The sequence below is a fragment of the Leucopleurus acutus genome (genome assembly GCF_964270905.1).
Source record: "Leucopleurus acutus genome assembly, chromosome: 5".
Classification (NCBI taxonomy): domain Eukaryota; kingdom Metazoa; phylum Chordata; class Mammalia; order Artiodactyla; family Delphinidae; genus Leucopleurus; species Leucopleurus acutus.
In genome coordinates, this window is record NC_139147.1 from 126,824,083 (window position 1) to 126,838,119 (window position 14,037).

The 14,037-nt window shown below is 35.3% G+C and overlaps 1 protein-coding gene across 2 annotated transcripts in view; it reads left to right on the plus strand.

Moving 5' to 3' along the window:
* Positions 1 to 14,037, plus strand: part of STAG1 (STAG1 cohesin complex component) — a gene marked incomplete at its 3' end in the record, with an annotated part of 425,107 nt that overhangs the window by 143,794 nt on the left and 267,276 nt on the right. For both annotated transcript variants that reach the window (XM_082840023.1, XM_082840022.1), the window contains exon 4: positions 2,659 to 2,823. In XM_082840023.1, coding sequence (XP_082696149.1) covers positions 2,659 to 2,823 — 165 coding nt within the window. The remainder of the gene's footprint in view (positions 1 to 2,658; positions 2,824 to 14,037) is intronic.

Below are 14,037 nucleotides of genomic sequence, written 5' to 3' on the forward strand. Positions count from 1 at the left end.
AATAAAAAGCAAAACACACAGAATGATGGGAATATGTCAAATGGACACAGGAACCAACTGAAAGATCTCTTAATGGCCAAAGCTGAAGCAAGTTGAACAACAAAATAAAATAGTATTGAATGGGCTTCCCTGGTGGCGCAGTGGTTGAGAATCTGCCTGCTAATGCAGGGGACACGGGTTCGAGCCCTGGTCTGGGAGAATCCCACATGCCACCGAGCAACTAGGCCTGTGAGCCACAACTACTGAGCCTGCGTGTCTGGAGCCTGTGCTCCGCGACAAGAGAGGCCGCGATAGTGAGGCCGGCACAACGCGATGAAGAGTGGCCCCTGCTTGCCACAACTAGAGAAAGCCCTCGCACAGAAACGAAGACCCAACACAGCAAAAATAAATAAATAAATTACTAAACTCCTACCCTAACATCTTAAAAAAAAATAGTATTGAATTATAATCCAAAAATATAAAATAAATGTCGATGAGTCTGCATTAGTACAAATGATTGGGTGAATGAGTGAGAATAGACAAATCTCTCATACTGAAAAATTTCAAATGGTATGCGTAAATGCTCCACCTTGAAGGAGGTGGATCAAGGAGGTGGAGCATAACTCCCTACCCCTTAAATGTGGGATGCACACAGTGACTTTCTTCCAAAGGGTACAGTTTGGAAAGGAGAGGAAAAGTAACTTTACAGTGGAGAAACCTGACAAATACCACCTCAGCCAACTGATTAACAGGTCAACATTGAGTGATAAATCACATTGTTAGTATATACACTTGATATGAGGTGACAAAAATGATACTTTGTCTCTCACATCTTCCTCTCCAAACCCATAATCCCAGTCTAGTCATTAGAAAAACATCAGACAAACCCCAGTTGAGGAACATTGTATAAAATATCTGTACAGTACAAAATCCCTGTACAAAATTCTTCAAAATTGTCAAGGTCACCAAAACCCAGGAAAGTATAAAAACTTGGAGCCAAGAGGAGCTTAAGGAGACATGATGTGAGTATGTCTAGGTGCCCTGGATGGGCTCCTAGAACAGAAGAGGTCATTAGACAAAAACTAAGAAAATCTGAATTAAGTATGGACTTTTGTTAATGTATCAATTTTGGTTCATTAATTATAACAAATGTACAATACAAATAGTAAGGTGTTAATAATAGGTGTAATTAGACATGATATATGTGGGAATTCCTTGTACTATCTTCACATTTTTTTGTAAATCTAACACTGTTCTAAAAATAATTTATTTAAAAATAAGCAGTAAATTCATTATATATTAATCCACACACACAAATGGTTGTCAGGCTGTTAACTATTAAGAGGAGTGAAAGAGTACTGTGAAGAATACAGGAATACAGAATGAAGGGAGCAGGTCCTGTGAGCAGGGAGAAAAGCCCCTCCATGTTATGCTTTGTAATGTTCCTCCAGGGCCCTCTAGTTATAAGCCTACCTGTGCAGCATATGACAAAAGAGAAATGTTTACAGAGTGGGGCAAACTAGAATACATTTGGAGATGAGGAACAGTAAATTGATAACTGAAACAGGCTATTATGAGAGTGAAGTAAATCACTCAAGAGAGACTATAAAGATTGAGAAGATGCTCTGGAGAGACCTAAGGTAACTGACAGGTAAGGAGTATAGGGAGGGAAAAGATATCTGAAAGACAAGGGGGATAACATTGCCTGTTGAGAGAGTTTCAAAAAATGTCTATTGCGTTTAGCAACATTACTTTTACTGGTGGGCTTGGTGAAGCAGCAACCCTGATGAGTTTATATATGAATGAAATTTATGGGAATAATAACAGTGACTGCAAGCAATTCTATCTTGACTCTAAAGGTGAGACACAGATAAGGTGATAACTAGTGTTGACTTTTTTAAAAAAATTGGGGGTGTGGGATGGGTTGTCAATTGAAGAATGTAAACTGTCAAGGCGGAAATGTTTGCTGTATTTCTAGTATCTAGAATGGTTCCAAATATGTTCAATATATATTTGTTGCATGACTGGATAAGAAATATTTGAGCACTTAAGTCAAGGGAGAAGTTGAATATGCAGCTTTTTCCAAGTAATGTTTTATTTTTATTTTTTTTAAATTTTTGCGGTACACGGGCCTCTCACTGTTGTGGCCTCTCCCGTTGCGGAGCACAGGCTCCGGACGCGCAGGCTCAGCGGCCATGGCTCATGGGCCCAGCTGCTCTGCGGCATGTGGGATCTTCCCGGACCGGGACACGAACCCATGTCCCCTGCATCGGCAGGTGGACTCACAACCACTGTGCCACCAGGGAAGCCCTAAGTAATGTTTTATTGAACAAGGTTTCTGAGGAAACAGAATATTGAGGAAGATAGGAAGAAGAAAATGTCAAGAAGGGGGCATGGTTGGGGCATGGTTAAAATGTTCAGCATTGGCATTATTGTACAAAATATTAAATCTTTTTCTTTTAACTTTATTTTCATGCCTTGTATAAATTAACTTGTACTTTGCTGTTTGCGCTTTGTTTTTATCAATGAAAACATTGTAAAGCTTCCTTTGGGATTATGTCTCTTATCTGTAACAGTGCTAACTTCCCTTTCACAAGATCAAACATAATTTGAGATCATTCTTGCATAAAGCAAAGTATGCCTGCATTTAATTTAACTTTTCCTCATCTTTTTATTCAGTCTACAAATAAGAAACCTCGAAAATCTCCAGGAGAGAAGAGTAGAATTGAAGCTGGAGTTAGAGGAACAGGCCGTGGAAGAGCTAATGGGCATCCTCAACAGAATGGTGAAGGGGAGCCTGTCACATTATTTGAAGTGGTGAAACTGGGGAAAAGTGCAATGCAGGTAAATTTTAAGTGTTTTTTTTTTAAGTGTTTTTATCGTATTAGTAAAGTAATACAGTCAATAGCATGGAACCTATTCGTGTATATATTGACATTTTATATACTCTTGTTGATTGTGTAATCAAGAATTTTATTAACTTAAAAGTTTTTCTTTGCTTGTTTTGTAAAAGGTGTCAGGAAAGGCATTTTTTTTAACAGTGAGTTTAAGATTACAAAGTTTAGATTACATTGTGCTGAGTAAAGTAACTTGCAGGTAACAGGAGCTGCCTAAGAATTTTTATTGCCTTAATAGTATGTGTTTTTTTAAAAATTTGAGTTAATATAAGTAACGTGTATTGAAGAATATTTGAAAGAAGAAAAGGTATAAAAAACATTCCTAAGAGTGAATTAGGAATAACCACAGTTAATATTTTATGGTTATTTGTGTGTGTGTGTGTGTGTGTGTGTGTGTGTGTGTGTGTGAGAGAGAGAGAGAGAGAGAGAGAGAGAGAGAGAGAGAGAGAGATATTTTATAACCTTCTTACTCTTTTCTCTCTCCTCATTGACTCAACAAATACCATTAAATAGTTGAGAAGAGCATATATTCATTGGCTTCTTACTAATTCGTTACAAGGATAAACCATGATTATGTGTGTCTTTACATTTTTTTCCACTATTTTAAAACTTATCATTTGTATTTACTTCCCCACATCATTTTTTCATTTTAAAGTACTAGAGGTAAAATTATTTCATTATAGAATATTTCTTAACTGTGTGGTAATAATACCATTTTTACTCTCCAAAAATTGTACTAGTTTAGCTTTCACCAGAAGTGTAGCTAGCAGTTGGATACTTTATATTTAAGAATTATTTGACAACATAGGCAAAGATGGTAATTGATTATTTTAATTTGCATTTTTTGATTACTGATGATAATATGTTAAATCTTTTAATTTGATATCTGCTCATTTTTGATACTTCATTTTCAATTTAAGTCTGAAATTTAGGTAATTGATGAAACAGATTTATTTTTAGACCTAAAAGCAGGCAAGTTTTCATTAGAATACCTTCTATTTTTTAACCTGTATTTCCCTTTGAATTCCTTAAGGGAGTTTAGTGTTTACTGCTTTTTATGTATGTTACCAGATTGATGTGTTCAAGAATCCTGGAATTTGTATGGGAAGGGAAGGAGGTGGAGTGGTGGGATGATGCTAAATAGTAAAAGAAATACTGAATTCCCAGTTACCCAGAGCAATGGACAACCTTAGATTACATAAGTATAATTTTAAAATATATTGACGTTTAGCCATTAAGCTTGACAGTTTCTTTATTATACTGTAATAGAAAAATTGTTAACAAGCTACAGAAATACTATTTCTGATTTCTGTTTATTGCCTCCCACCCTTACATGGAAACACAAGCAGAAAGATGAAGGAAATTAAATTTAAAAATTGCATTTCAGTATTTTGCTTTTCATTTTTCATGCAGAACTTTATTTTTCCAACTTTTACTTAATATGAACAAAATCTTCAATATTTAATATGAACAAAATCTAGCCATCTGTATTTGATACACACTAGTGAGTAGTGTACGTTTTTTCTTTTTTGCCCAGTATCTTCTATATTCTTCATCCACATTACTCTTCCCTGTTGCTGTTTCCATACTTTACTCTCTGCTTAAATTCTTTTGGATTCATGTTTTATGAAAGGTAAAGATTAGTAGTCAGAGCCTACTGCTACTTGCATAATTTGGTTTTAAGTCACTTTTTCAACTTTTTCTCACTATTCTTCTATTGAAGTTGACCCTAAGCATTTTCTACTTTGCTGTAAGTTTTTATTATTCTTTTATGTTTTTCTTTCCTAGCTATATTCAAATTAATCTACAAACTTCTGTAATTTTTTTTTTTACTCAGCGTTCTGTTGTAGGCATTTTTTCCCATGAATTAACCTTATAATTTTAAATAGTTATATACTATTCCCTAATGTGGCTGGGCCGTGATTTATTTAACCAGTTTTCATTTGGGCTGCTTTATTGTTAAAGAAGAATATAAGTATATTTAAGGTAACTATTTAAGAGTAGTTATTCTATTAAACATAGTACTTCTTTGAATATCCTTATATATCCCTCTGAAATGTGCACGTGGGAATCCTTTGTAACATAAATTCCTGAAACTGGTTGCTGAGCAAAAGGAATGCATGTTTAAAAAACTCTGTTGCAGGTCTTTTATTGAAGCTGGCACACTAATTTAAGTGTTTATTACCTCTTCACTTCAAACATAAAGTAATGAAAGATAAAATATTAAAAAGAGGGTAGACATTAATGAATTTAGAAACTAAAGGTTTCTGTGGTTTATATAGAAGAAAAACTACCTGGTGATCAGGATTGGGCTTAAGGTAGCAGAAGCAGGCACTTGTAGCCAAGAGTTTGGCTCTTGTGTGTTAAAAAGATGAAAGGTGCTTCATGAAGGGTAGAGGAATAGAGTTAGGCTTAAACTACATGAAGCCAGGGCCTAACACGTGACTCCATACTTGTAAAGGAGACTGAAGAAAGCCGCTGAGAACTTCTGCATAGGCTAAGGCTTATGTTTAGGGGGATTGTATATCTCAGGTTACCCTTCAGACTCTAGTTTATGCTTATCATCCATGTAGTTATTAGTAGAGACTCCTTTAATACTCAAGAGGGTCCTAGTTTGGATAATAACTTATACTAAAACCCCACTTTTAGAAAATCATGGGCTGAAGGAAGGGAGAGGACAGACATAGTCCTTATAACCAGGTCCTGAATTAAAATGGCTACTTTCTTGGTTGGAGACTGGGTCTGTAAAAATCCCCTGTATCATCTTAGACCAGGAAGTTCTTTCTAAGCCCACTATATGATCTAGTTGTGCAGTGGAGTGAGTAGAATGAGCAGAGATAATCACAAAATCATTGGCTAAGGAGGGATGAATAATAAAAGAAATAAGTATATTTAAGATTCTAGAGAGATGAAAGAAGAAATTCTATCTAATACCAAATAAGAAATAAACTTAGTAAATTGGTTTTACTGAGGATAAAAAGCTACATTAGATGCCATCAAAGGGAGAATTGAGGAATTGGCATTCATAAGGAATTCATTTAGAATGTAGCCCAGAGAAATAAAAAAGTAAATATGAAAGAGCAGTTGAGTGACTTTGGTGTGGATTGAAAGGGTTCCAAAATATGCAGGGGAAGAATCCTGAGGGAATAGTAGAGACATAGTTTTTGAAGAGGTAGTTTTGTAGAAATTTACAGTCACATTTCTTCGGATCTAGAGTTCGTTCTCAGGAGTCAACAAGATAAGTGAAAATCATTACACAGCTAGTAATAGTACAGGCATTCCTTGTGTTTTTTGTTTTTTCCTGCACTTCACAGATACTGCATTTTTTACAAATTGAAGGTTTGTGGCAACCCTTCGACAAACAAGTCTATCAGCACCATTTTTCCAACAGCATTATTTTTTAATTAAGGTATGTACAGTGTTTTTTTAGGCATAATGTTATTGCACACTTAAGAGACTATAGTATAGTGTAAACATAACTTTTATATGCACTGGGAAACCAAAAATTCATGTGACTCTCTGTATTGCAATGTTTGCTCTATTGCAGTGGTCTGAAACCAAACCTGCAATATGTCTTAAGGTATGCCTGTATAGTATAACTGTAAAATATTGAGGACTGAAAGAAAGTCTTGAAATATTTCATTAAAGAATGTTTGACCCTTTTCTCTGACTACAATGCAATAAGGTTGAAACACAAAATAAATTCCCCTTCTACCCTACATTATACTCACAAGTCTGGAAAGGCGCTTTTAAATAATTCATGTGGTAAAGAGGAAATAAACAGAGTTGAAATGTGAATGTTAGTGAAAGTAATGTTAGTGAAAAATTGAGGCCAGCTAAAGCACTACTTGAATAAATATACAGTCTTAAATGTATTACTATTAGCAAAAGTAGTACAAACTTACAGAAACAAAAATAGGAAAACTAAAGTAATTAGGAAGAAAGGCATAATAAAAGTAGAAATGGAAATTAAATAGAAAAAGAAATGGTAGAAAAGGTCAACTAATTCAAAATATTGGCAATTTCAGTTTAGTACATTTTTAAGACTTAGAGGTTTTATCTTAGGAATGCAAGGGTGGCTTAATGTTAGAAAATATTTTACTGTTATATAGCAGATAATCCTGGGGGGAAATTGTATAGAATGTTTAGAAAAATCATTTGATAAAATATAGCTGATATTCATAATGAACAATAACTCTTCATGAATAAACGAACAAGAGGGAAGTTCCTTAGATAAAGTTATCACACAAAAACCTTATAGCTCACATCACGGCACTTTTTAATTTTTTATTTTTGGCTGCATTGGGTCTTCGTTGCTACGTGTGGGGTTTCTCTAGTTGTGGCAAGCGGGGGCTACTCTTTGTTGTGGTGCGCGGGCTTCTCATTGCAGTGGCTTCTCTTTGTTGTAGAGCATGGGCTCTAGGCACATGAACTTCAGTAGTTGTGGCACTTGGGCTCCATAGTTGTGGCTTGCGGGTTCTAGAGCGCAGGCTCAGTAGTTGTGGCGCACAGGCTTAGTTGCTCCGCGGCATGTGGGATCCTCCCAGACCGTCCCCTGCATTGGCAGGTGGATTCTTAACCACTGCGCCACCAGGGAAGTCCCTCACATCACGGCATTTTAAAAAGGGAAATTTAGATGAATTCCCAGGAAAAAGCACTAGAGTATAACAATTGAAAAGGAAAATACAACATTTTCCGTATTTGCAGAATATACAATTGTCTATGTAGGAATTTCAACATAAACTAGGGTATTAGAACTAATGAGTGATCAGCAGAACTCCTAGAGAGAAAATTAACACTAAAAAAAAAAAAAATCAGCATTCTGAACGTGTTAGAGGAAACAATAGCCCATGTAAGAAAACAGTAAGGAAAAATGAATACAATTTTGAGTGAAATAGAATAAAATTCTGTTTCATACTCTTCATATTGAGTGACATAAAAATGTCTGGAAGATAGTGAGAGTCAATAAGGAGGTAGAATAACAACAAGTGGGAGTACAAATCTGTGTAACCCCTTTGGAGAAAAATTTGACAGTATTAAGAAAAGTTGAATTACCTATTCATTTTTCATTCATTTAGCAAATATTTAATGAGTGCCTACACGGTGGGCAACACCTTTTTCTCTTTTTTATGTCTTTCTTTTTTTAACTGAGATACTTTGAAGAAAGGGAATTCAATTCCTAGTTGTAACCTTTAGAGAAATTTTTGTGTATGTTTATAAATGAGGCAAATACAGGAATTTTTATTGCTACTTTGTAATAGCAAAGAGAGAAAAAGGAAGTAAAAAATGTCTATGAACAGGACAATTGATAAATAAAATGTGGTATATTCAAACACTTCAAATGAGTGAGCTAGAGCTCTAGGTACCATTATAGATAAATTTCAGAAATGGATTTTAAGGGACAAAGCAAGCTACATAATGATACATAGTATATTGTACTGCTTATATAAACACATATCTAAGTTTATTTAACATCAAGTTTATATTATTGGTTACTTACTGAGGAGATAGGAGAAGGAGAATGGGATCAGATGGGTGTATGTGGGGTACTACAGCAGTTACTGAAAAAGAAGCAGAAAGAAACAAATATGGCTGTAAAGTATTAAATGTTGTTGAAGCTGGATACCTTCTTGTCTATCTTGTTTATTTTATTTTTTGAGATAAAAATGGATAGCATTTCGGAAATGCCCCCCAAAAGGAGGGCTTATAATGTCCATATATTTGGAAAATGACTGTATCCCTTCCCCTTTGGAGAAGTGTGAAATGTGAAGGCTTTGATAAGATTTGTGTTAAAGAACCTGGCTGCTTTTATTTCTCCAGCATTCGAGAAACCTTTGATTCCTACAACTATTTATGACCGTTTTCTCTTCTAAGTCTTTTCTCCTTATCAGAATTGTAAAGAATCAGTTTTACTAGCTTAATAGATACTTGTTACACACCTCCTGTAATCAGATGCTGTGCTAGATAGTTCCTCAATGTACAGAAAAACAACCACAGTTTTGCCCTCATGGGAAACAGGTGTTACAGAATACTTTAAAAAAACAGATACACTGAGTGGGTTGAAAACTCTGAAAATTCACTTGGGCACGTCTAGAGGACAGGGTTGTGGAAGGTTTGCCTGTATAGCTAAAACTTGACCTGAGACTTGAAAGATGAGTAGGAGTTAGCTAGGCAGTAGCAGAGGGCACTTCTTATAGCAGAAACAGGTCATGCAAAAATGAAATCTCTACCCCTACAAAGAGGGCATAGATGTCCAGTAAAAATAGAGCTGAGAGAAGCTAGATTCTGAACATTTAACGTTTTGGCTTTTTTTTGAAATTGGTGGCATTTTTGAAAGAAAATAACATCATACTTAGTGTTTTTAGAAATACCTTTCTGGAAGCAGTACAGATAGTGATTTGGGGTGTGTAGGGCTGGAAGAAAGACCAATTAGGAGACTTTTTTTTTTTTTTCTCTCCTCTTCCAGTGATCCAGTTGGGAAGTAATGAGTTTGCATTTATAGTGTCAGTGAGGGTGAAAAGGAAGAGGAAGTGACTGATTCTATAAATATTAAGGCTGTAGGATGCTTCTGAAGGATGAGAAAGAGGGCAGAATCTAAGGTAATTCCTAGTTGTTTGACTTGGGGATATTCACTGAAAGGAAATTTTTAAGAGTATAGGTGTTAGTAGATGGGTATGGGAATAGTTTGGTTTGGACATTTTGACTTCTAGGTGCATGACACTGACTATATGTTGAATTTTGGAACATTCAAGCTATTAATCTGGTATTTGTTGCTTTAGTAGTTATGAGTTAGCATTTAAGTGAATTTCTATAATCCATTGGCATTTGCATTTTGTTCCTCCAGACTTCAACTAAAAATGTTGGACTACAGTTGCTTCATTCAACAAAAATTCATTGAGAGCTCTTGTTTCAGGCATTGGGTTAGGTACAAGAGATAGAATATGAACTAAACTTGCCTGACCCTTCCCTTCATAGACTTGCTAATCATCGAAGGGAAAGGAAATTCTCCATACTAATCAAATGATCTGTTAATATACTATTATAAACTGTTGATTAATGCTAAGAAAACTCCATTTGGTCTTAATGTACTGATAATAATAACTTATGTGAATGAGGAATTGGATTCAGCCTATCAATGAAGTATTCTTAATAGCACAGTTTGGTCTCCTGTTTGCTTTTGACAGGTGACTATGTGGGTAAAACTGATTTTGTCCATTGAAGTTATGATTGGGAAAGACATAGGTATCTTAGCGGGATAGTCTGTGATTAGTCATTCTCTCTCTTTTAGGGAGGAAACTTTGTTCTGATGTTAAAGAAAAGTATGAACTTTTATAGGACATTGATTTCTTCTAGTTCCCAACTTACAAATGAGTTAGATGCCAAATCTCAAGGTATCAAATGCAGAGGAGTTCTCCCCTAAGATTTGTGTAGGTGAATTTTTTTTTTTTTTTTTTTTTTTTTGGCGTTAACGTGGGCCTCTCACTGTTGCGGCCTCTCCCACTGCGGAGCACAGGCTCCGGACGCGCAGGCTTAGCGGCCATGGCTCACGGACCCAGCCGCTCCGTGGCATGTGGGATCTTCCCGGACCGGGGCGCGAACCCATGTCCCCTGCATCGGCAGGCGGACTCTCAACCACTGCGCCACCAGGGAAGCCCCCCTGAGTCTATCTTTAACTCTTGCTTTAACCTAATAACAACCTAATAACATGTGTGATTAACTGTAAGCTAATTTTTTAAAGTGCTTTAGTCCTGGTATCTCCCATTTTCCTAGAATGAAAAGTAATATGTAAAATATACAGAATGTTTTAGGGCAGAAGATATAAATTGCTTTTTTCATTTCATAGGTATTTGAAAATCCTCAAATGATAGCTTAATATTAAGAGTGAGTTTTTGATTTTTTTGTTTAGTTAGAATGACTCTCTGAAATTTGTGGATGTTTTAACCTGTCCCCAACAATTCTAGCATCTACATAGTTAGAGTAATATACATACTGTAAAAAATAAACCTCAGATATTGGTGACATATCATGATAGACATTAATTTCTCATATATGTAACCATTCTTATATATGTAATATAAGAATTAGTGGTAGGTGTCTTTCCTTCATATGGTGACTTAAGGATCCATGCTCCTTCCATTTTCTGGCTCCTCTTTCCCTTAGAGCCTCAATGTTGTTTGCATTCAGTGGCTGGAAGGGGAGAGAGAATGGAGCACTACTTACTTCTTAGACGCTTTTGGTCCCCCTGTTTACATTCCATTGATGGAAACTTACCAGTACTACAGTGAGCCAGGTAATGGAGTCAGTGGCTGGGTAGTTGTTACCCAATTTGGTATACACTGTGAAAGGGAGAACACATAATTGTCATACTCTGGTTACTTTTAGATAATTAGAGGGAAGGTATACAGTAAATATTTTGATTTAATTTCTTCAATACAGAGATTATAAAAGCTGCTGATTAGTGCTAAGATAAGAGCATTAACTCCTTATAAGTTATTTAGAACTAAAGTCCTAAGTTGAAGTTAGGGACTCTAGGAATTTTCACAGCCTATATTCAGTTACCTCCAAAGATACCTACTATTTTTCATGTATTTAGCTTCAGTAAACACATTGCTGTTGTTTTTTTTTGTGTTGTTGCTGATGTCAAGCTTGTGGCTTTAACTTAGGTGTTTCAGATATTATTAGTCGTCTTCATGATATCCCCTAACCTTCCAAAGGTATCATCCACAGGTATATCACATTTTATATAGATGGTCTAGGACATGTCAAGTAAATAGAGATATGACTGTTGATGTATTTGTGATTATGATAGTGAAATATTTATAAAAGATTATGTATATAATGGGTTTACTTTACAAAGTAATTTGAAGGAAAAATAGCCTTTATTTTACATATTTATTTGTGTTTATGAATTGTTTATAGATATTTGAATATATGGAATATGGTACTTTCTACTAGCTTTATTTTCACAGAGAGGACCTAACTTATTTTAATGCTTCTGGTCAAAATTCCTTACTTACAGCTTCAGTAAGAATTGAAATACAGAAAATATTATATGAATAAAGACATATTGAACTATGAGACTTTTTTAGAATTTCTTCTTTTGTCCACCTCAGTAAATTTGGATTGAGTGTGCTTGTGCAGTTTCTTACCCTGTACACTAACTTTAATCATGTATAAAGCAGAACCCTTCAGAAATTTTTTTTCATGATTTGTGTCCAAACTGCTGAAGAAAACTATATATATGTTGATATAATTCCTTATCATTTCCTGGGCTTTGGTCCTAAGCCTTTGAGATGAGAAGGCTTTTCCTCCTGGTGAGGACTTTTGATCTAGTACAGGATTTCTTAACCTGGAGTCAGTGCTAGAATTTTTGATAAGCATGAACAGAAATGAGGAGAGTGGTAAAAAAATTTGGAATTGATTTAAAAAAAAATAAGTGCAGAGAGAAAACTGATCTGGGACATTTAAAAGGATTGTTAATGGCATTGAAGACTAAATTTGTAGCAGTATAACTTCATATAATTGTTTGATTTTCCTCCTGCAGCCCTGTAACCAGATATTAGAAATGTGAATTTACTGTTTACTAGAAGGAACAAAAATGTAGGTTTTGATCTGTGCCAGGAACTCCTTCTCAGTAGTTAATAGTCCTTTGAGGGTTTTGAATTGCTTGAAACAAGACAAAGACTAATCTGACATGCACAGTCTTAGAAAGTGTATATAGATGTTGTGTTGTTTGCAGCATCATTGGGCTAGGATATGAATGTTTCCTAACTGGCTGTGGAAATTCTGGACTATGTGAACACACATTTTCAAGAAAGTTAAAAACTACGTATTCTCTATTAAAACTCCATCTTTCACTTTTCACTCAGAGATACGTGCCTTGGTGTGTTTCTTGCTAGCTTCTCCTTGTGAACTCTGTTGTCTTATGACATTAAACTTGATTGTGCTTAGGTCTTTTCTTCCTGTCCGTTTTAAGTAGGTCTGACAAATATTAATCTGTATTTTTACTAACATCCTGTATTTTAACTGAGAAGAGTGTGATTAACCGGACTAGACAGGGTTATTCTGGGCGATATGATAGGAAATCATTTACCTATAATATCCACAAGCCTAACTTTGTTTATGAAACACCATTATTTCATAATTTAGGTATCTTGATTTTAGAAGACACATTAGAGACAAATATTCTGTACTTTGAAAGAGTTGTTGCCAACTTTATGACAACTCATGCATTATCAGCAAAACAGGTGTATTTTCACTACAGTTATGTCTTAATAATCCATGTCATCGTATCCACCCATGTATCTTAGATTTGTATGCTATGATATCACTTCCTGGTCATTCAGAACCAGCCATTTCACACCTTTTCCCCACACTGCATACAATAGCAGATTATTCTTCAGTTATATTAAGCACTGGGAAGGTTTTTTTTAAAGGTGTTATTTTAGAAATCCTTTTAGAACTATTTGGTTTATAAAATGTTTCTGATATTTAGTCATTTCATAAATTACAGAAGGAATTGATGAATCCCAGAGTAAAATGGAAGAGAGAAAAAATAACTAGGATGACTTTAACTCCACTTTTCTGCTGCTTGTGCAGAAATTCTAGAATAACCTTCTATTAGTAGTTGAAGCCATCGTCAACACAAAGCAGCTCTGAGAGTCCTGGCAAGAGATTGAAAGGATGTACAATACGATTTAGGACAGACTTTTCTAGCATAATTATTAATAGCACCCTCTTTCACCCTCTAAGTGTTCTAGTTTGTATGATAAATTGTAATGACATTGTAAGAATTGGTAAAGAAATGAATGCAAGATAAAGACGTTAGAGGACTGAAGTTCTTGATGAGGCTCAAAAGGCAAAGTGTGAGTGTAAGACGTTCTGTACTAAATGGACAGAGATCATTCCAGGTAGTATGGAAATGATTTCAAAGATGGAATAGTTCTTAGATGTCTAGGATGTGAATGGAGAGTCTGAAGTAAAAACATTGATGGTCTTTTAGACCAACAGAAGTAAAAATTGTGTATCTTAAGATATCAGATATATCTTTATTAACATTGTTGAAATGGCTCTGGATGGCTTGATTGGGGTAGAGGGGAAGACTTTGAACCAAGAAACAAAGTTCAGTGACTGGGGGTGGAGAGAGGGGTGACTGTAGAGG